Here is a 23,897-nt window from a genome sequence, read left to right as displayed (position 1 = left end):
AGACAGGGCAGGAGCGCTTTCCTCTCCTGCCGGGGGTGGAAATGCTGCCTCTTCCTCCCTCCCTCCGCCTCTCCCTCCCACCGGAGCCCGCAGGCGCATCTGGGGGCCAGTCTGGCTGGGATCGAGATTTTTATTTTTCGGTGGGTCTGACATCCATGGAGGGGCTTAGCTCTCCGACAAGAGAGGTTTAATTGTTATGCATTTACTATGCATTAAGGAGGTACTTCTCGATCTGCAGTTCCACTTTCTGAACCCGCAGGCGTCCCAGAGGGAGCACAGTAAGGTGTTCGGTTGCCATTCAAGCCCTTCATACCTGGGCACAACCTTGACGGTGTCAGATCAATCAGGGCTTCTGCCCTCTGCTGGCCCCATTTCTGACAGGGACTGGAAGGGTCAGATTTCATTCCTGTTGCGATTCCACGGACTCCAGTGGAGTTATGCCCAGGGTGAGTTAACCTCGCAGGGCTTCAAGGATTCGGCTCCTCATGTCGAAACTAAATTTCTTCAAGAAACAACACTGTCCGCAAAGGCATGATAGATTTCTTAGGCCACTTTTCATGGGGCCATTCACAGTAGAACTGACTTGATTAAGTAGGATTTATGTTGATTATCTTTACATAATGGTTGGATGCATGTGAAAAGTTAGAAGAAAATCTAAAGCCGAGCAGCCCAGGAAAAATCAACAGAAGTTATCTGGTACTTACTGAATATATTCAGCAACATTGGACAGACTAATTTGGTTTTATTAAAAAAGCTACATTAAAAATCTTTTCCTCCTTTATACTGAAGACCTTTCCTGGTCTTCTGTATAAAGGAGATTTCAGAAACATAAAACTACAGGCTTCTCATGTTTGTAGAAGCATTCTGAAAAGAACTTAGTTCTTGAACTTTTCTGAAATACAGTATGCCATTTGCGTAGAAACTACAGGGAGCTGTGTGTTTAGGGCTTGATCTGTTATTGAAGTCAGTAAGAGTTTTTCCTTTGACTACAGAGGGAATAGAATTTGACCTAATTTCCCTAATAGAGTACAAGTGAGGTATTTCTGAATTGTCTTTTATGTATTCTAATCTTATTTAAAGTAGTTAAAAGATAAATTAGGACTTTAATGATTCATATTTGAAAGAAGGAGAAGGAAAATACTGGGGAATAAAATAAAATAGCATACTACAGCAGGTAAACAATATGACTAAATGAAAATGCTGGGTAAGATATGAATTAAAGCCTATATTCTTCAATTGTCTTTTCATAAACTACCCCTATGTAAAGAAAATTACATGGTGTATTCATATAAAGTGTTAATCATATAGCAGTGACTTCTTTTCAGACAACAGAATCCATTCCATGTAGAGAAACCTCAAAAATTCCTAAAATTCTTGACTTTTTTTCAAGTTTCTTTATTTAACACAAAAAGGAAAGTATGAGGTGTCTTTCACAGTACTAAGAAAGGGGGGGGTGTGGGGTGTGAAAATCTGATTGAGCTCTCTCTTTAGAGAGAAAAAGTTACAGAAGTGAGAAGCAACTGAATGGGAAAACTAGTGACTCATATTTGGTCAGCTCAGTGCCCACCAGCTCTGAAGCAGCTCTTTTTAAAAAATATTTTTGCTTTATAACTTGGCTAAAGTAAACAAAATTCAGTATTTTAAAAGACATCCTTTGATTTCCTTTCCCCTTCCTCACCTTTAATACTAAATCTGTTGGTAATGTGTTTGGAATGAATAAACTCATTTAGTCAAAATGGCATGGCTTCAACACTATAAATTTTTTTGTAAGGGCCTGGCATCAATGCACTGTTGTGATACTGATTTAAATTTCATGGGCAAGAAATGAAAAATCAGTCTTTTTATTATTTATAAGCTTTTTCAAGCAAATGGAAATCCAGCTCATCATCTGAGTGCAAAAATAGTTAAGAATCCTTACTGAAAATGAGGATATGAAGCTATATATAGAAAATACACTTTGGACCTTCTGTGTAAGTGACAAGCAGATTTGTTTCTAATATAGAATAGATACTTTTTACAGTCATCTTCAGAAATACAAAGGTTCCTTGTGCTTCCCATACACAGACTTGGAGACTAGTGGGAGTTCTAGGTGCAGAAGGAATGAATGCAGAACTGGGCCTACTAGTGATAGCAAAAGGAGTTTTCTTTGTGGATGCACACTTAACACTGTTACTTATTTGTAATTGCTTAGTAAGTTACACTGGGAAGATAGAGATCTGTTTCTTGAATGAAAACTGTCTAATGTATCTGGCTAGTCTAAGACTGTACAAAAAGGTGTTTTAAACTAGAAATGTATGAATATCTTCTCAGAACTGTTACTGATATAAAACACTTTTTGATGTTAACTGATCAGTTCACTCTTATGGTTGAAAAAGAATACAAACATTTTCATTGTTCCTTTATTTTACAGTGAAATAGTTGTGTGTTGATTTTAGTTTAACAAAATTCCTTTAACCTTCAGGAACAGAGGATGTATATGGGTTTCTCAGATAAATATTCACAAAGTGAGCAAAAGTGATTAAATCAAAGGGCAATTTCACTAGATTCAGCTAGTGGTCCTAGCTGAAGTTTTTCTGAGTCCCAGGGATCTGCAGGTGAAATGGTTCAGTCTTCCCAGTATAGTGCAAGAGAGACCTGCATGTGTATGTTTGTTTTGCTATATAATTTAGATTTTAAAAAAATATTTCAAAGGTAAAATAATTATTTCAACTTAAGCAGCAGATATATGACAGAAAAATAACTGATAGTTGTTGTAGATTCTCTAGAGTGTGAATTTTTGCATTTAATTTAGAGGGAGACTTCACAAGGAAGTGAGTTCAGACTGCAGGAAACGATGTCTTCTTACTAGCTCTGCAGAAAAGAAGTTTCTTAACTTCAGTTTTGTGTATATCTTAACAAATGTAACTGTATATAAGTACCTATAGAATACCCACAAATATTCATTGGTTTTGGCTTGGATTAGTGTCTGTGCCTAGTACCTATTACTGGAATGTCACTAGGAAAAATAATCTTCAATATAAAACCTTTCCTGGTGCTATGGTGTTTTCTGATTACTTAAAAAAAAAAAAAAAAAAAAAAAAAAAAAAAAAAAAAAAATGTACTCAGTTTTACAGTTGTCTTGCCCAAAGTTATTTGGTTTCCTCCAAACAGGGCCCTAATTCTAACAAGGTTGCAGCATGATAAAAAGAGTCATGACATTACTACTGAAGTGAAGTTATACCTAAAACACATTGGAGCAATTATGTCTCTCCCAGATTTGTTTTGTACAGTGGTGAACAGTAGGGTTTCCATCTGCCAGCAAGATTAAGAAGTTGCTTTTCTTTTCTCTGTAGAGCTCTCTGCTTCTTTTTATAAGAAATCCTCCTAGCATTGGTTAATTTATTGTTGTTCCAAGTATTTGCTCGTAATAGGGGGGAATAAATTAAACAGAGCTTGGGAGAAATCTCCAATGTTCTAAGAATGTGAAGTCTCATGCAGTGATAAAGATTTGCCCTCTGGATGGACACAATATAGAGCAGTGGTTTAAAAGGAATTAGTTGAACACACAATCCTGTTGCAAGGGTTTATAACTGTACTCAGTATTAAATACCAAGTTTAGAGACTGTAAATGTAAGGATTAATTGTTGAACCCATTATTACAGTAGTAGTAGAATCTGTCAGAATTTGAATTCTTTTTAGCACTTATCACACACAAGAAGCTGTAAAAACCTTTGTAAATTCTAGGTCTGGGACTTCACTGTATGTCAAAGTTAATGCATACAGTATGTGAAATAGAAGTTATTTGACAGAACTGATATTATGGAAACAAACTGTTTGCTCCAAAGCAAATTGAAAGATGTATTATAAAATATGATTAAAACCCAGAAGATCCTGATCCTGCTGTGAATAATGTCACTGGCAGCTAAGATTGGCCTATAATATGAATTAAGTTAGTTCTGAGTCAAACTATGGTCACATTGTTAAAGTATTACTGTAGTCTAAATTTTACCTGTCCTCTCTCCCTTATTTGTGTATTAACTGAAATTATCTTAGTAATCTGATAGGTTATCAAACATTCATAGTTAATTAAAAAAAAAAAAAATCAACATTTTACAACCTTGCTGGTTTTTAAGTGGAATTCCTGCTAATATCAGTAAGATACGGAATTGGGTCTGACTTCCTTGCATTGCTCTCCAAAGGGACATAATACCTTTGAAATTTTTTAGTTGTATGATTTAAAAAAAAACATTTAGTTGTTTCTCTATCAAATTAAATAGGGTTACTTTAAATGGTATACTTTGTAAATCTTGGCCTTAGCTATGTTTTGGTTTTTTCCTATACTTATAGCTGAAATAAATGAACAAATATTCCACAATTTGAAATGTCCATATATTAGAAGCTATTTTTGAAGTCTATTTGGATTATTTTTGAATTAAAACCTTGATTGACAAAACTTTTAAGTGGGCTCAGTTTCTTTCATGTTCAATTGTTAAGGGAACACTGTGTCTCTTCCTGTAGCAGTGACCATTTTTAGACTGTGTATTTTTTTGATGTGGTAATAGAAGCAGAATACTCCAGTAAGTTAATAGCTGTTTTGCTGATTTTTCACAGGTGGAAGTACTGTCTCCACTGTCTGCACAAAAAGAACTTTTTTAATCTTTAGCAGAGGCCTCAACATAGTTAGACATTTGGACTACAGTTCTGATATAATCTGCTATGCTGTAAAATAGGAATAGTTCTACAGAAGTATTGAGACAGATGTTAAAATATTGTAAACTGATGGAACAATACAGGTCTGTACCAGATGATGAACTAGCCCAGTGGGTAGTAGATAACAGGTGAAATATTTTATGGAATCAGGGTCAGGACTTTAAGTGCTTGATTGTAGCCAATGTTGCTAAACATGTGATAAAAGTACAACCTATCTAGTCTCAAACAAGGTTTTAATTAATAAAAAAGTCATGTTTTATAGTGAAATATATAAAGTGAATATGAAATATCAGTCTCAAAATCTAGACTACACTCCAGAACTGTGTGATGTAACAAAACCCAGAAATAAATATTCTTATTTTTTACCAAATATGTCCAGTAAATAAATAAGCCTGCAAGCTATCCTTATGAAAGATCTGACTATGTAGTTGTATATAGCCAAGTTTTCCACTCGTTTCAGTGTGGCATTTAAGTGGTTTGTTGGTTGGTTGGATTTTTACTGTATGAGCATTAGATATTGGTCTTTAAAAATAGATAATAGTTGGTGATTATCAAAAATGCATCTCATATATGCATAGACTGTCTTTATTGTCTTTGAAATACTATTACGTATTTAGTAGATTTTTCAATGTAGGAAGTAAATAAAAAATTTCCAAATAACTGGTGTGGAAAGAGAAGTAGCCAGTTCTGAGTAGTTTCACACAACCCATCTGTTGGTGAACTAGTCAATCATAGGCCATTTAAAGCATTCCTGCATGCATCTGGATAATCTCTAGTTCTTGTAATCATTAAATATGAAAGCACTGCAATAGCACCTTCTTCTAAAAATGTCACCAGCCAAGTTCCCAATTACATGATTCATCTTAATGCTAACATGTAGGAAAAATTTTAACAAGTAAAACAACCTTGTATGTCTCTAGAAATATATACACTGGCAATATATATTCAGTTAATCTCATAAACAGCTTAAGATTTTTCTGTAGCACTGTGTTAAATAACATTACTTTAGGCAGATTAATTGGTTTCATTTTTGTACCTGTAGAAGATGCTCTGTAACTCAGTTTTGCAGCCCATAAAACAGAGAGTTCTTATTATCCAGTTCTGTAAGGTCCTTTGCTTAACATCTGTGAAAAGTATTAGAACCTTCATAAAGGACACTGCAGAGCCAATGTTGTTGATGCTTGCTCCCAGAACAGTCTTCTGTTACGTGCCTGGGCTCTCAGTAGAGTTGGGAGGCAGGTGATTCTCAGACTGCCAATCCTAAAAGCCTGTGAGAAAGTGCACATGTGCCCAGAGCTAGCCAGTAGGAAATGCTGAGGACAGAAGGGTACGCCTATGGCAGAACTGCAGGGAATCATTTCTTGAGATACAGAGACTAGAGCCTGCAGAGGGAAGGTGACTGAGTCCTTTGTAAGAACTGGGAAACTCAGTGAAGCATTTTGGGCATAACATGCTTTTGAATTCCTGCTCTTGGATGTTTACTCCTGTATTAATCTTTAACAGATGAAGAACACAGTAAATTAGTAAGCACAAATAGTAATAATAATTGTATGTACTTCTGTTTTTAAAAGATATACATCATACCTTCCCACAATAAGTAAAAGTGTATAAAGATAAAAATAAGACCAAAAATATTCCTACCGCATTAGAAATAGCACAGATTTCTAGTAATAGATGGGTCTTGTGTTGTATCCTAAAGGCCAACAAACTAACAGTTTAACAAGTCCTTATTCTGGCACCACTAGTAAAGACTTCCTTATTGATAATTTGGCAAAGTGGCAGCATTTCTTACCCCTTCTGGTCTAGCAAACTTAGGTCTAGCTGGTAAACTAAACTGCTTTCTAATTGTTGATAGAATCAGAAGCTGGACTAACAATCTGGAAGAAGGAATGCAAGAAGGGGAAAAGTTATCAGGTTTCACAGTAGGAGAAATGCTGAAACAGCTTGACAAATGGTAGCTAAAATAAACCTATTTAGAAGAACTTTCACACAATTTGTATTTAAGACTGTTTTTAAAAGAAAAACATTTGTCCCTTTTTCTGGCCTGACAGTGTGGGACCTTGTAGATAAGAATGACACCGTTCTGAGAGGTCAACAGCAGAAACCCAAGACTACTTACCCCTTCATATGAGTTTTTCTTGTTCACAAAAATATTTTCACCTCTTACATTCATTAAGCCTTGGACTGTCTAATGAGTATCAGTTAGAAACCTTCATCTTAGCAGTTTTTTACCTTTATGCACTCATAGAGTACATGCAGAGTCCTTAGAATGACCACTTAGAGCTATGAAGATTCAGAATTTTAAGAAAAATAAATAAACTAAGTAACTGTAGGCTATTATGCCTTAATTAGGTAGCATAGTTTCAAAAAACTGTGAAGCAGCCAGTACCTTCTAAGTTCCTAAATATATACCTAAAAATCTAACTATAGGTAGCCTATTTTGAAAGTCTTGTCCACAAATATAAGGAGTCCCTTCATCAGTACTCACCAAATATGCATAATTTAGCCTACCAGGCTATCATAGCTTCTACTCTTTAAATGACCTGTCACAGTGAAATAAAACTGGACTAAACTTTAAAAAAAACACTCCATTTTAAATAGAAGATTAATGTTTCAACACTTTAAGTTTTAGTTTTGTTGTGGTTCCATTGGAACAGATTACTGGCAGAATGAAACATTTCCATGGAAAAATATGAAATAAAATAATATTTAGAAACATTAGTCTCCTAAATTTCTCAGATAATTCTTTTCACTGGGGCAAATTAAGCTCTTTTCTACTCCAGGGTTGTATCTCAGTAATTACAAGTTATCGATTGTAACTCTTACAGGCTATTTGTGGAGTCATCACTGATAGATTTTCACTTTCATATTAATTATAAGAAGGGCATTGCTGAAGAATTATGATAACTTGAAGTTACCTGTTATATCTAAAAAAAAAAAAATATACTGTTTATTATATCTGAAAAAGGAAAAACCACAGTTACCCAAGTTATTAACAATATAGCAAACTTGCACACTCAGTTTGCTAAGGTATAGCTGTAAAATAAAGAATAGGCTCTTTATTTTCCCCTTGAGTTTGTTATTATTTGCATTTAAAGTATGTCCCACTGCATCAATCTGGGAGCATCTCGTAGATTAATAATGAAGGTGAACATAGCCTTTGAATAGGGAAGGATCATTGTGCCTGATCTCTCTCAAAATTAAGAGGCTAAGACCCAAGAGTTACCTAACCAAAATCTAAATATAATAGGATCTCAGCTTCTATGCTTTATTAGCCATTTGAACAAAAGGAGAAATATTTTAGTCTAAATGATCATCCCCTGAACAATTTCTTATGGGAATGAATTTTGTAGCCTCAAGTTGCCGCCACAGTCACTCTCCTGTCAGTCCTGGAGTCACTTTGAGGCCTGACAGTGAATGTCTTCCTTCTGAAAATACAGGTGACTGTTTCCTCTGTATACCCTATCTTCTATGAAAGTCTGTTTGAACTGTTTGATTCTCAGTCACCAGCATGTTTAACTGCAGCTAAAAATGCTTTGCTGTACAGCCCATGGAAAGAAAAGATCAAGGCTGTGTTCATTTTTCACCGAAGATTCTAAGTGGCTTTCAGCGTATTCTGTGTAAAATAGAAGAAAACTCAAGGTGTTGGACCTTGTAGATAAGAAGGACACTTGTAAGTTCTGACTTCCTTGAATACCTCTTAAGGAATAATTAAATTCAATCCAAAAACCTCTTAATTCAATGAATAATATATTTTCTATCTGCACGTATTCCCAGGCTACTGAGGATCACTGCATGTATCTATGATAGGATCACTCTAGATATCTGACCTCTTAAGATCTGAGTAAGACAAAATACTGAGATCCATGCTCAGTTGGGAATTGCAGCCACTCATGGAATTGACCCATAAACTGTTTCTCAATACAGCTTTATGTAGGAAAGGATGATAAGAAACCTGGTCTGATAACCAGTTAGCCTATATAGGTTAAAAAGAATTTCTGAGGAAACACAAGTATACGGAAATTTTTTTCTTTTTCAAATAAAATATTTTAGTAATAGTGTGTCCAGGTAATTTTCAATCAATGAAATAAATCTGACAAAGAATTCTTCAATTAAATTTTGACAGCAGCAGACTTAAATTACTAGTAAGATACTGTGAGTGGAAGCTGATATGTATGCTAAGAAACAGGGGCTCAAGTATTTCATATGTTTAAGTGTAAATTTATTGACACATACATGTTAGCTCCTTATAGTGATATAGGACAGAACATTCTACGTATGTGGAACAATACAGCTCTGTTTTCAGTGTGTGTTAGTGGCCTAACATTTACATACTTAGGATTTCTATTAATGTCACACACTAGATTTGAGTAAACCTATTTGATTTGAGTAAGCTCTTTGGTTTTGGGTCATCACTGCAGTTGACCAGTAGTAGCTAGAAGACTGAAAAACATCTATTGTAAATCAAAACATTTTCATAAATGCAAAGTCATTAAAATAAATATAACTTTACAACATGATTGTAGGTCGAAAATTAATATTACAGCATCACAGAATCGTCTAGGTTGGAAAAGACCTTGAAGATCATCCAGTCCAACCATTAACCTCACACTGACAGTTCCCAACTACACCAGATCCCTCAGCGCTATGGCGACTCTACTCTTAAACACCTCCGGGGATGAGGACTCTGCCATAGCCCTGGCCACCCATTCCAATGCCTAACAACCCGTTCTCTAAAGAAATACTTCCTAATATCTAGTCTAAACCTTCCATGGCACAACTTGAGGCCATTCCCTCTTGTCTTGTCTCTTGTTACTTGGTTAAAGAGACTCATCCCCATCCCTCTGCAACCTCCTTTCAGGTAGTTGTAGAGGGCGATGAGGTCTCCCCTCAGCCTCCTCTTCTCCAGACTAAACACCCCCAGGTCCCTCAGCCGCTCCCCGTACGACCTGTGCTCCAGACCCTGCACCAGCTCCGTTGCCCTTCTCTGGACACGCTCGAGTCATTCAATGTCCTTTTTGTAGTGAGGGGCCCAAAACTGAACACAGGAATCGAGGTGCGGCCTCAGCAGTGCCGAGTCCAGGGGTCAGATCCCTTCCCTGTCCCTGCTGGCCACGCTATTGCTGACACAGGCCAGGATGCCATTGGCCTTCTTGGCCACCTGGGCACACTGCTGGCTCCTGTTCAGCCAGCTGTCAATCAACACCCCAGGTCCCTCTCTGACTGGCAGCTCTCCAGCCACTCCTCCCCAAGCCTGTAGCGCTGCTGGGGGTTGTTGTGGCCCAAGGGCAGCCCCCGGCATTTGGCCTTATGGAAAGTCCTCCAGTTGGGCTCAGCCCATGGCTCCAGCCTGTCCAGGTCTCTCTGCAGAGCCTCCCTGCCCTCGAGCAGATCAACACTCCCACCCAACTGGGTGTCACCTGCAAACTGACTGAGGGTGCACTCGATCCCCTTGTCTAGATCATCAATAAAGATGTTAAACAGGAGTGGCCCCAAAACTGAGCCCTGGGAGACACCACTTGTGACCGGCTGCCAACTGGATTTAACTCTGTTCACCACAACTCTGTGGGCCCGGCCACCCAGCCAGTTTTTTACCAAGAGAAGCGTGTGCCCATCCAAGCCTCAAGCAGTCAGTTTCGCCAGGAGAATGCTGTGGGAAACAGTGTCAAAGGCCTTGCTAACGTCAAGGTAAACTGCATCCACAGACTTTCCCTCATCCAAAGAGCAGGTCGCCCTGTCATAGAAGATCAGGTTTGTCAAACGGTACCTGCCTTTCATATGTATAGATTTTACCTTTTTGATTGCTGCTGGTATAATTACAAAGATGACATTGCACTATTAGATGCACTGCTGATCCATCTTTTTTATGTTCTGTACAGTTTGTTTTTTCAGGATTAGATGAGCTTTATCACAATGCAGAATTTTAATGGTGGCTGCTGAAGTACAAACAAGAAATTTTATTGCCTATCACTGAGATACTAAGTTTGCCACAATCTCAGTTACAGACAGGATACATATTTTATAAACTGAGAAAACATAATTAAACATCATTTATTTAATTACCATCTGCATTTAAATAAAATCAAATATTATGAACCAGACCTGACCATTCCAATGCAAATTTTCTTGCATCTGATACCACTTGTCCTTGCTTGTAATATATATCCTTTTACCCAGGGTTATGTAGTCATTTACAAAAAGCATTCCCATAGAAAGATGTGGAAAAGCTAAGCATTTGTACTGAAAACTGAACTCAATCTTAAGACAAGGAGGCTTAATGTCACATATTGAATAATCGTCAGCACAGACTGTGGGGCCAAAGGACTTCAGTTTCTGCATTGTTGTACAGTTTCTCAGTCCCTCGTTTCTCTGATATCATAACCTGTGTTGTTACGGCACCTGGGAACCTCCTTCCATGGACAGTTTCCACCAAAAGAGAGGGAGAGCCCTATTATGTAATAGATTCCAGCTCAAATATATCAGGAAGTCACAGTGAAGGAAGCAAGTCCTCTGATCTTGTATAATGGGTGCTGTTTATATTTATGACATTATAACATATTAGAAATGAATCTGCATTTTTCACTAGCTTCTACTTAACTCCAGAAGAAATCACATTGAATAATGGCAGTAGTTTTTAGGTATAATGCAATATAAAGGCATCAGAATTTGATCCATATTTGTATTATCAGTATCAGTATTAATAGGAATAATACATCACAGATTTTATTTCATTTTAGAGATTGTGAAATGAAATGAAAGCTATGAGATTTTTAACTGTGAATATATGACCAAAATGTAGGCTGGAATTTTACAGAGGTTCTTTTTCAATCTATAATTGCATTAAATTTTTTTTAAAATGTGATTATTAATTCATTGAATAGAATGCATTGTAATAGCCTTTAAAATAAGTGTGTCATTGTATATACAGGAAGTCTAGACTTGAAAATGCTAACCAAATTTGGAAGTTAGTTTTTGTAGGCACTTTCCTCCTCTCCAAACAAACAGAAAACACATGAAGTTTCCCTCATGTAGTTCACTCCTGATATTCTGTCCTGACCTGGCAGTGTAAAAGTGTGATCTAGCATCCAGTTTACAACTACTTAACTCCACTGAATCCTTTTAATTTCCAGCAGAGGTCTGCTTACAGAAGTTTTATTTCTTCTTTTTAGTTAACATGCTTTTACACATATTTTAGTACCATTTAAAGTAGATAGAAGATTTTATATTTCTATCATTTTATTTTTTTTTTTCCCCCTCAGGTTCCTATTTAGTTCCTATGAAAGAAAGCTAAAAGGAAAGCCAAGGAAGATTAAATAAGGTTTTGGGGTTATATTTAATGTGAAATGTTCTGTACCAAATGTTCTTATCCATAGCACTACAAATATGGAAAGCTTCAGTCATACCACAGCAATGAAGACCAGAATTTGTCTTTACAGTTTTAAATATTGCAAGTTACAAGTTATGTCAGGTCTTGAGATGTTGCATCACTAATTTGTTTTTGTGCTTTACTGTCATCATTTCTGAAAACCAGAAAGTTATTCTGGAGCTAAATAATTAACAGTTTGATATCTTGAAAGGACACTAGGACACTCAGGTTCTTACTACACTTATCAGGACACTCAGGTTCCCATCTCACACAATTTTGTCTTCTAAGAAGGGATTTTTGAAGAACTGTCCTTTCATTGCATTAATCCCAGCGCTTTTAAACCCTTCTCCTCTGGCTACTACTGTATAGTCTGTTAACTGGCAGTGAAACTTGCACATGTCTCTGAACTTTTTTGAATCAAGGATGTATGCCATTGAACTTTGCACTATAATCTTTAGTGAGAAGAATGGTTCCCTGCTGTTGGTTCTCTGTCAGTGCTAAAGTAGCACAGTGGAAATATGCATTTGATTGCAGTCTGAAACTCAGGAGAGCTTAATCTGAAAGAAGCAGGCTTGCCCTGATGAACACGGGCTTTGTCTGGCTTGCCTCCAGGAGGTGGCCTTCAAGCAGCAGTGCAGTGTAGCCAAAAACATCTGCAGGAAGGGACCCACTTTCAGGGTCTGGATCTTGCATTTTATCAAATTTGCCATGGCAAATAGAGTTGAGTTTTCAAAGCTGATGTCTAACTTCCATAAGGAGAATTAACTGCACACCAAGAACTGGTGAACAGAGATGTCTGCATGATGCTTATTTGCTGGTTGTTTCCTTGCTGTCTTAAATCTTAGCATCAAATTGGAAGGATGCAAACTCATTTCATCATATATCATGAACTTATCCTTTTCTTTGCTTCTCTTATGAGAAAACTATCCAAGGAAATTAGACTAGAAGGCAAGCTGCTTTATGCACTATAAGGAAGTTCTTGTGAGAGACCCTTGATCTGCCAATATATGGGTATCATTAATGTTGCCCCATATAAATACAAGCTGTAATCTTAATTTATGGACCATGCAAACAGGCAAACTGTGCAGTTTCTGGCTATTTTCATACCATTCCCAGAAAACGTGTGGGAGCAGAATGCTAATGAGGCAGTTTTCAGGAAGAGCTGAAGCTCCCAGGATAGTGACACTGAGCACTGCAGAACCTACAGAAACTGGCAGACAGAAGCCACAATTCCAGCTGATAGCTTCCAGACTATGCTCTTCCCTGGATCTGTGAGCTGTCTTTCTGCTGCTCTACCTTGGTCTTCTAAACAGACCAGTGTTGGCTGTGCAAGGACTTCTTGTCAGCCTTTATATTTCAATTTACCTCTAACCAGTTAGGATGTAAGCGGTGTTGTTTTTCAAGAGGTGATTATTTTTGACTGGATTCCTACATGTGTGTGCTCCGTGGCACACTGAGAACAACTGTGTCTAGTGTTTTCTGTAGAGGCGTTGAGCAGATCATCTGAACATGCACGGTGAACTCATCAAGAATTTGGAGACTAATGTCATGGCAGCCTGGTCAGTGCTACTAAACACTTGCTTCGACAAGGTTGCCATAGTTGCAGAAAATGTAAAAAATTCCTAAGATTCACTGAGACAGAATTTTCACTAGCAAAAAGAAGGTGCTTCTGCAGAAACCCCACTATATAGTAACCCTACACGTGACACAGGAGGAGTGCAGGGAAGAAGTACTATACAAAGTGAGACCTGTTTTTAGCTGGGAGGTGGCACTAACAGCTGTGAGGAGACTTCCAGGCCTGCTGCCTCCCAGCTGAAGTACAGGATGGCTTGCATCCTGATGTGGGCATCTATCGAGAATCAAGCCCAGGTTAAATGACACACATAAGAATGTTGCAAAAGCATTTATGAGGAAGAGGCACAAACTCAGTCTGTTTATTTCACAGACTGAATGATATGTAGGTTTCTATCAAAAGCAAATTTTTGTAAAGAAGCATATTAAATCTTATACATTCCTGCCTCGTTTATATAAGACTTCTAAAGAACTTTACTTTTTAACTGTTGGTCCAAATGGTTATCTGAAATCTTTTACATTAATTAGGGAAGCAGTTTCAGTTACTTGTGATCTGTAACTGGTAAGTCAGCCATGTTATCTTTGGAGATAGACTAATTAACTTTTTGTGTACATTACTTCATATAACTTGTCATTCCTATGACAAGTTACATTTCTAGCAGTAAATTGGCTAGTGTTTTTGCTACTTACATTTTGTGAATCAGTTTGTGGAAATAAGTGTCTTCTGTGGACTATTAACAAAATGTTTGCTCTTACTATTTGGAATTTGTGGTTTGAAGATTGTTCTATTATTATTCTGTTTCTTGTCTGGAAGTTTTTTAGCTGCAGAACTAGCAGGGAGTAATGAGTAATCTTCTTTATGGGTGAATACTCTCCCAGTCAGCCAGGCAAAGAACAGACATTATTCTAAAAAATAATGAAGAATCTGGTATGAATTATGGGAAAGCACAAAGGAAAAAGAATTGTAGCAGTGATTGACTTATACAGCGACTTATAATTTTTACTAATATTTCCAGTGATTGGTTCTACATTGCTTTACTAGTTCAAATTATTGGAGGTACTGCAAAAATAGCCATGGTTACCAGAAAAAAAGTGTGGCAGTTCTTTCAGTATGGTAGTTACTTAAGAATTGTGTGGAATGCCTATAGAACATACATCATATCCATTAAAATTATTTAGTCAGTACTTAACAGAGAGGTAAAACTAATGATTCAGAATTTGTACATTATTGAACTTTCATTTTTAGACTTTTTAAATGTAATTTCTTGAATTGGCAGGATATGTAGATTTTAATTAAATTCAGGTGTGTGTACTCTTATGTGTTCAGAATGTGTTGACTTGCAACAAACATTGGCTATTTGGTTTGTATGTGATAACACGATCTGATGGAAAAAAGAAATGAGAAGTTGCATGTGAAAAAAAGTTAAGAAGCTCACAAGCATTTTCTTGTGAATATATTTTAAGACAGAATAAGTTATGTGCATTCTAGACTGATTGAGAAAACGTCAGATTTTATTTTTAAAGAATATACTATTGGTGTTATTAGAAGATAGGTTTAACCACAAAACTGAGTTCTTCGTATTTGGCAATGCCAGGAGATTAATAGGATGAGCTAGTTAAACCTAACTTTGTTCATATTTGTTAGTGAATACACTGAAATGACTTCTGAGATACTACAGTGGCAGAAGTAGTAACACTGCTTAGAACTGTGCAAATAATAAGAATGTAGAGAAGTTTTCATCAGTGACTAATTAGAATATCACTTTGCCTTGTGTTTTTGCACTGTTTCACTTGTTGTTTGCAAATAGTTGTTCAAATAGATGAATATTCTCACCCAGTGAATTTGGGGCCTTAAGTTGATATTTGTTGACACATAAAATGAAGAATAACAGAGAATGAAATAGCTATAGTTAATGCCACAGTGTAGTTCAGAGGCATGAAGAAGGGTCATGTTTACCAAACACATTTCTTAGTTTTATTAGTGAAAGTCATGTAAAACTTTGTCTTTCCAGGTAAAGTGGTTATGAGTTTGCAGACATAAAAACTGCAGAATAATCTCAGTGAAAAAATGGTCTGTTGAAATTCTGTTTCCACTCAAAAAAAAAAAACAACAAAAAAACAAACTTAAGCCATGATCTCTAGGGACTATGAGAATGAACATCTTAATTTTCTGCAGTAGGCAGACTGTGTTGTCTCACTGCTTCTGTTGAAGTGCTTGTCCATTCAGTACTTGGCCCTCTTGCCACTGTGAACTTTTAAAGAATAAGGTTTTGTTGTTGGCTATATATATAACTCTCTAAATAATTTTGTATCAATATCAGTGTGGTAACGGCTCTGGATTTCAACTTTGAATAATAGACACCGAGCATAAATGCAACCTGATTGTACTTGGGCTCTAAAGTACAAAACAAGTCCATTTGAATTTTAGCTTGGAAATAATGAAAGCCTGTGATTCAGTCCATTCATTCCTTGCAGGCAAAGCAGATTTTCTATATCTAACTGGATGAAAAATGCCACTATCTTCTTCTTTATCATTTTGTGTCTGAGAAAGTATGTCATCGGAACATATTTTAATATTGGCAACAGATGAGTTTCTGATAGCGGATTATTAGTAGCTTAATGCTTCTGAAACTTGTGCAAACTTTTAAAATCAATTCCACTTCTTAGAAATCACTCATTAAAATAATGTGTTGTAAGTTTCAGTCACCAAGGTTCTCTGTGTTTGGGAAACTGATTTTCAGTGTGTAGTCAAGTTTGAAAATCTGATCATAACAAGTACATTGGATGGGATGAACTCTTATGTGTTTAAAAAGTAATGATCCTGTTAAAATAATATTCTGGTATAAGAGTAATCTGTAATAAATCAATATAGGATGCAGCTACTGCTATGATTACACATATACTTTTGCAATGATATTAATATCCTTTTTAGAGGCTGCATACTGCAGACATGCAAGATGAGTAATTTTTTTTATTTTTTTTTTTTTTCCATTGTCAGCTGAACCTGTTGATGTGCTAAAAGCATTAGAATTTCACAATTCACCAGAAGGGGTATCAAGAACAGCAGGATTTTGCACAAACAGAAGGGATTCAAAAGGATCAGATGTCGCCTACAGAGTTTCAAAAACTGCACAGCTGAGTGCCCCAACAAAGCAGCTGTACCCAGGTAAGATTGTCAGAAACCTATTACTGTGATAAATTATCTTATTGCCTATGTTCCTATGGTATCTAAAGCACAGCATGTAGTCCATCATCAGTACCACAAACCACTTCTGCTAACCCTAGACTTGGGCCTGCATACGAATGACAGGATATGCTTTTTATCCACTGAATGAGTCAGTTTTTATTGGCTTCAGTTATAAAGCTCTTCATCAAATTCTGTGTCATTGGCAGAATTGGCCTGTAAGTGATATTACCTGTTCTTTCATGATGCTATCTGATGGAAGGCTTATTTGTTGGCTTTGGCAACTTTCCTCCAGTTTCAGTAGTCCATTTAAAAGCAATACTTCCTGGAGTAATGCTGCAGTAGGAGAAATAAGTTGTGGCTGGCCATTGCAAAATCATTCCCAGAAGTACCATCTGTTAAGAATTACCTGAGTATCTGGGGGACTAAACAAAGCTAGTTGTGGATAACAGATAATGTGATTCCATCTTCTGTCAAATTGCTCTTAAAATGAAATAATCACATTTTGGAAAAGATTCTGTGGATATTGGGAAGAGACTTGTTCCATTATTTTGCTGTCATTTGTCACTTGACCCAAACTATTGAGGAAATTGATAGTAAGAATATTAAAAACCAAAATTATGGAACATTTAATTCTTCTGCTTTGATACATAATGCAGTGTTTGAAGAAGTCTGTCTATAAACATATGTATTAGATGTTGGCAAAGGAAAAAACTTTCTTTTTTGTCTTTCTAAGTAGCAATCATATAGATATCATCCAAGATCTATAAAAAGGGGAAACATACATTATTTTGTAGTAATAAGGTGTTCCCAGAGCAACATGGGAAACAGCTATACACAGTTCAAGTGTTACTTACATGTTCACTTAACTCATCAGTTTACTTTTTTATTTATGGAAGAAAATCAAAGCAAAATTCTCTACAGATACAATATTTATATTATTTTTTAACACATTTCTTCAGTTTTTAATATATCCTCTCAATTAAGTTGCATATAGTTAACAGAGCTATCTGGCTAAAAATTTCTTTCACTGAATGGCACGTTACAGTCTGCAGTGCTTGCTAATACTACTGTGACTATGTGTATAATTAATTATTACTTCACCTAAGTAAGGTTATTGGAATATGGGCTGCTTTTTATTTAAAAAAAAAAAAAGCTAAAATGATCTACTGTATTAAAAAACTGCTCAAGTTACTCAGTGTAATAAATTGGCACCTTTATATTCTGAGTTTTACAATATGTGTCATTGAAGCCAAGTGGTACAACAAAAGACTTTAAATGAACATTCAGATACAAATGGACAGGAGATTAAACTGTTTTGGAATCACTGATATTTTTGAAAGTTTAGACCAGTACAAGCACCTTCTGCTAAATCAAAGCCTGAGAGTCTAGAACTGGAAGTCTGAGAGCTTGGGTTGTCTTCCACTTATTCAGTCAATCAAATCATAGCGTAAAGAGGAGATCTGGCAGCTGTAGTAATAACTGTTCATATGATTCTTGAATGCCAGAACAAATCAGTACCTCATGTTGTTGGCTGACATCTAAATTTCTGTAGCCTTTGACTGCTTTAATTTAGGTACTCTTCTTATTAAGGTTTTCAATTTCTGCTTTACAACTGGAATGAGTTTGCTTGATTTTTACCAATCTGTTGCAACATTTTTCTGTGCAGGAGACAAAAAGCATTGCTCATTCACAGTATAAAAAGAAGCCACCACAAAACTTTGCTTAATACAGGAAAATGTCATGCTGTCCTCTGCTTCAGTAAAGAACCTAGAAACCATTTTTTGGAAGTGATTATAGAAATTACTTCCTTTTTAATCTTTCAGAACAGGCATCCTTTCCCCACCATAAGAAATCTGTCTTGTACAGAGATTTTTCTTAGCTATTTGAGTGATCATGCCCCTTTTGCTTAGTGCTCTAGTAGTGGAAAGACTACAGAAGACAGCCAAGATAAGACTGAGTTATCAGACACCATTTTAGCTAAACAATACAAATTGCAATGCATCCTATGCTTGCTTTCATCTAACTCCTATAACTCATAAGGAAGTATAAGTATCTTTTAGCTACAAAGGGAGTTATGAATGGCAAAAGCTGGGAGCATCAATATAGCCGTCTTTTAATAATGGATCTAATAATATTTGCCAACTTCCTAGAATATAATAGGCATTGATTTCACTGACTGGAAGACATATAATGGTAAAGATAACTGCTTCGATTTTTGTTGTACTGTTTCTTTATATTCTCTCAGTTGTCTCTTACAAAAGCGTATAGGAATAACAGGAATGGCAACCCATACATATGCAAAGATTTTTCTAGCAATTTTCCCTCCAATTGTTACTTTTATTTTTGGTTATTATACAAATAGAACCATACCAATAAACAAGACATTTAAAAGTTGTTGAGAAGACTTTGATAACTATTCTAGATATGTGTCCATGAACTATATATACATAGTAATACATAAAGTTTTACATGTTAGAATGTCAATCATTTTTTGACTTTTCAGTCAAAACTGTTTTTGGAGGAAATTTACTTATAATTACACAATGTAGGTGCAAGATAAAACATTTGGGAATATTAAGTCACAGCAGTGATTAACAGAAACTACTGAACTGAGGCACATGACTCATTTTTGGTCACCTTTCTTAGAAAGCACCTAGGGTTTTTTTTTTTTCACAGGATGTTACTGGTTTGAAGAGCACATGCCCAGACAAGGTGAACTAGTGTCACCTGCCTTGAGTGTTTTCAACATATCTTTCAGCTTAACAGTGCAGACGGGGCAAGTGTTCAGTGCTTTTCAGATAATTTCTTTGGCTTTTGTTGACAGTCATCTTTTCTCTTTCTTTTCCTTTTTTTTTTTTTTTTTTTTTTTTTGGTCATGTGTTTATTCTGTTGTTAAAAGATATAACATAAATTTAATTTAATTTGTAAACTAGCAGGTTTGCTTTGTCATTAAAAAACTTAACCAAAGGCTCACCAGAGTAAATGAAATGCTTCCTATTTATTGAGCTTTGATCCCTTCAAGACATCATGACAAAACAAGCTCCAAAGTGGTCTATATTGCTACAGTGTTTCAACAGCCTTCTACAGAAATGTAAAAATGATGGTGGGAAGCACATAAAATAACATTGCAGCAGGCAATATATTAAGACTAGGGATTTTCTGGTTTAGAAGAGCAGTATGTCATTTAAAGAGCAATGGAGATTTTATGCATTTTGTTTTCTTTTTGTAACTAAAGGGTTAATGTCATCCATAGCTTGCCCTCACAGAAGACTCAGTAGAATCCTGGAACAGTTTTCCCACAATACGTGTCTTGGAAACAATCTTATATTTTCTCAATTGGAAGAAGCAATTCCTAAATCGGCTTTCAATATTAAAGTCTTACATACTTTTATTCATTACAGAAATGTAATACATGATTTTATTAAAACTTATTGTATTATATTAAAATGTTTTAGAACATTTTACCCACACTCATGTACGCAAAGTTGCAGCTATATGCCTTGCCAGCATTATGATTAGATTCTAATCCCTTTATTTCTTGAATGTCAAATCTCAGCTGAAGCCACACGGATCCAATGTATATTCCAAATTTCAGAATCTGTTTTACACTTCATTAGTTATTAAGCCTAATAGACTTTCACATCAAGTGAAATGCAGATTCACCACCAGATTCAACAGGAGCAGTACTGACTACAAACCTCACTCCTCCCTTTATAAACAAGTGTCATCTACTTTTAATTATTTTTAGTTGTAAAGACTGAAACAATGATTGATACATAATCTTTACTTCAAAGAGAAAGCATCAGGGAAGAAATGAAAATTAAATGTTTTTTGATTTTGACTAAAACTCCTATTAAATAAAGCTAGTCATGTATTTTTTCAATTTTATGGACAGTAATATTCTAGAAAGACTCAAATATAAATTGTGATAAAGTAAAACAAGTGGTTATCAAGGGAGATGAAGTGCCTGGGAACATATTTGCTATAACATGGATACTTATTTTATTGAATGAAATTGTAGTGCATAGTTTTAAATTAGAATACTGCTAAACGAATGAATAGAAAAATATGGAATGTGAAATTATCATGGTTCTTGCATATATTGTATCATTACATAAATTTACAGTAGATTTAGAGGTCATGATTTTAAAGAACCATTAAGGTATATCTTTAAAGAATTTAAGTGAGACCAGAAAGAAAAAAAGAGATAAAAATTTTTCTTCATGTAATTTTTTATTTATTCATTTTGGAGAATTAAAAAGCCACAACAGTTTGTATGTGGAATTTTCTATGCTTACAGAAAAATAGAAATCTTTAAAGAATCATAAAATCATAGAATAGTTTGGGTTGCAAGGGACGTTAAAAACCATCTAGTCCCAAGGCCCCTGCCATCGGCAAGGACACCTTCCACCAGCCCAGGCTGCTCACAGCCCCGTCCTTGAACACTGCCAGGGAGGGGGCAGCCACAGCTTCTCTGGGCAACCTGTGCCAGTGTCTCACCACCCTCACAAGAAAGAATTTCTTCCTTAGATCTAATTTAAATCTCCCCTCTTTCAGTTTAAAATTGTTACTCCTCATCCTATCCCTACACCCCCTGATAAAGAGTCCCTCCCCACCTTTCCTGTAGCCCCCTTTAAGCACTGGAAGGCCGCTATAAGGTCTCCCCGGAGCCTTCTCTTCTCCAGGCTGAACAACCCCAACTCTCTCAGCCTGTCCTCACAGGGGAGGTGCTCCAGCCACCTGATCATTTTTGTGGCCTCCTCCAAACCCGCTTGAGCAGCTCTGTGTCCTTCTTATGTTGGGGGCCCCAGAGCTGGACACAGGACTCCAGCTGGGGCCTCACGAGAGTGGAGCAGAGGGGGAGAATCCCCTCCCTCGACCTGCTGGCCACACTTCTCTTGATGCAGCCCAGGATACATTTGGATTTCTAGGCCGTGAGTGCACATTCCTGGCTGTCAGTTTTCCATCCACTACTTCTCCCAAGTCCTTCTCTGCAGGGCTGCTCTCAATCCACTCTTTGCCCAGCCTGTATTTGTGCTTGGGATTTCCCCAACCCATGTGCACTTGGCCTTGCTGAACTTCATGAGTTTTGCCCAGGCCCACCTCTCCAGCCTGTCCAGGTCCCTCTGGATGGCACGTCCCTTCCCTCCAGCGGGTTGACCGCACCACACAGCTTGGTGTTGTTGGCAAACTTGCTGAGGGTGCACTCGATCCCACTGTCCATGTCGCTGACAAAATGTTAAAAAGTACTGGTCCCAACACTGACACCTGAGGAACACCACTCACCACTACTCTCCACTTGGACATCGAGCTGTTGACTGCAATTCTTTGAGTGCAGCCATCCAGCCAATTCACTGAGTGGTGCATCCATCAGATCCATGTGTCTCCAATTTAGAGACAGGGATTTCATGCAGAACAGTGTCAAAAACTTTGCACAAGTTCAGGTAGATGAGTCTGAATGGTTTCATCTTTTCTGAATTTGTAACTGTATATATCACTTTGCTTATAGGTGGAGATTTTCCAGAAGATTTTTCAATATTAATGACAGTAAAACCTAAAAAAGGTATCCAGTCCTTCCTTCTGTCTGTCTACAATGAGCAAGGAATTCAGCAAATAGGTGTTGAAGTTGGGAGATCCCCTGTCTTCCTGTTTGAAGACCAAAATGGAAAACCTGCCCCTGAAGACTATCCTCTTTTCAGAACAGTCAACATTGCTGATGGCAAGTAAGTGTAAAATTTGAAGATGACAAATAATACCACAAACCCCTGTATAGGTGATACAGTCTTTTCAAACAGTTATCTGAAATATTTAAATAAATCAGTAAAAATTTCCAGCTAGTTTGACTTCTGTCAAACAGAGAACCTTTGCAGCTCTTCCAGCTTCAAATGGTGTATACAGCCACAAATAAAGCCAAACCACCCTTCTTATTTGCCATTTCTATAAATCAGGAGTGAACAAATAGTCATAGAAGTTAAACCCACAAAAACTAAATGTATGAAGATTCTTTCTGTGCAATATAGAAAGAAACTGTTTTCAAAAAGACTCAAGGAATAGTTTCATTAGAAGGGCTGTCTTTTCCATTTGAAGATAGGCAGACTGAAGACGAGTTGACAAGGTAGCATAACATTTCTCTTGTCCTGAACCAAAATAGCAGATAAATAAGACGGTTTGGGGTGTCTATATATAAGGAAATCAAGGAAGAATAAGATGGACAAGACTGAAACTGAAAGAGGGTAGATTTAGATTAGATCTAAGGAAGAAATTATTTACTGTGAGGTTGAGACAATGGCACAGATTACCCAGAGAAGCTGTGGCTGCCCCCTCCCTGGCAGTGTTCAAGGCCAGGTTGGACGGGGTTTTGAGCAATCTGGTCTAGTGGAAGGTGTCCCTGCCCATGGCAGGGGGCTTGGGACTAGATGGTTTTTAAGGTCCCTTCCAACCCAAACCATTCTATGATTCTATGACAATTAATCTGAATTGCTGCAAGGACTTATACTGCAGCCTCAGTAAAGGCAATTATTCTCAAACATCTATTGCATTACTAGTGCAGTTATTAATTTTTTATACCTAACTTCCCTTTGTAGACAAGCAATCATTCTCTGGGAATGTCTTTCTAGTGCTTGTTAATGGACATTCATTCTCTCATAGGCTTTTTTTTTTTTTTTTTTAATTGTGCTGCAGTCCAGGAAGAGCAGCCACAGTCTTCAGAGATACACAAAGTGAAATCCTATTAAAGAAAAAGAAAACAAATCAGTAGAGAAGGAAGGGCAAAAAATCAACTATAATAAAATATGTTTATAAAGAAATAAAGGATAAAAAAGAAAAAAAGTAATTGACTGGTAGCCCTTGTATTGTACCAGATAAAGGAATTATACCATGAAACCTAAACCTGATGGATTTCCCTAGCAGAAGTGATAAAACTAAGCAGCAATCTTTTTCTTTTTCCATTAACATCCTCTAAATAACAAAAGTTTTGACGTGGATTTCAGTATTTCATCCAAAATATTGAGAAACTGATAAAAATGAAGAAATCAAAGTGAGCTTGGTTTGGTACGGTTTCCTGCAGTGAGACCATACAACTTC

At 36.6% G+C, this 23,897-nt stretch overlaps 1 protein-coding gene across 1 annotated transcript in view; it reads left to right on the top strand.

Annotated features, from left to right (window-relative positions):
• COL11A1 (collagen type XI alpha 1 chain) overlaps positions 1-23,897 on the top strand; it is a 167,430-nt gene that overhangs the window by 1,228 nt on the left and 142,305 nt on the right. The window contains exons 3-4 of the mRNA XM_026853967.1: positions 16,626-16,793; positions 22,324-22,537. Of these exons, the coding sequence (XP_026709768.1) occupies positions 16,626-16,793; positions 22,324-22,537 (382 nt within the window). The remainder of the gene's footprint in view (positions 1-16,625; positions 16,794-22,323; positions 22,538-23,897) is intronic.

This window comes from Athene cunicularia (assembly GCF_003259725.1).
Source record: "Athene cunicularia isolate RWA chromosome 8 unlocalized genomic scaffold, athCun1 chr8_part1, whole genome shotgun sequence".
Taxonomy (NCBI): Eukaryota; Metazoa; Chordata; class Aves; order Strigiformes; family Strigidae; genus Athene; species Athene cunicularia.
Note: the sequence above shows the minus strand (reverse complement) of the source record. Positions and strands in the feature narration are given on the sequence as shown.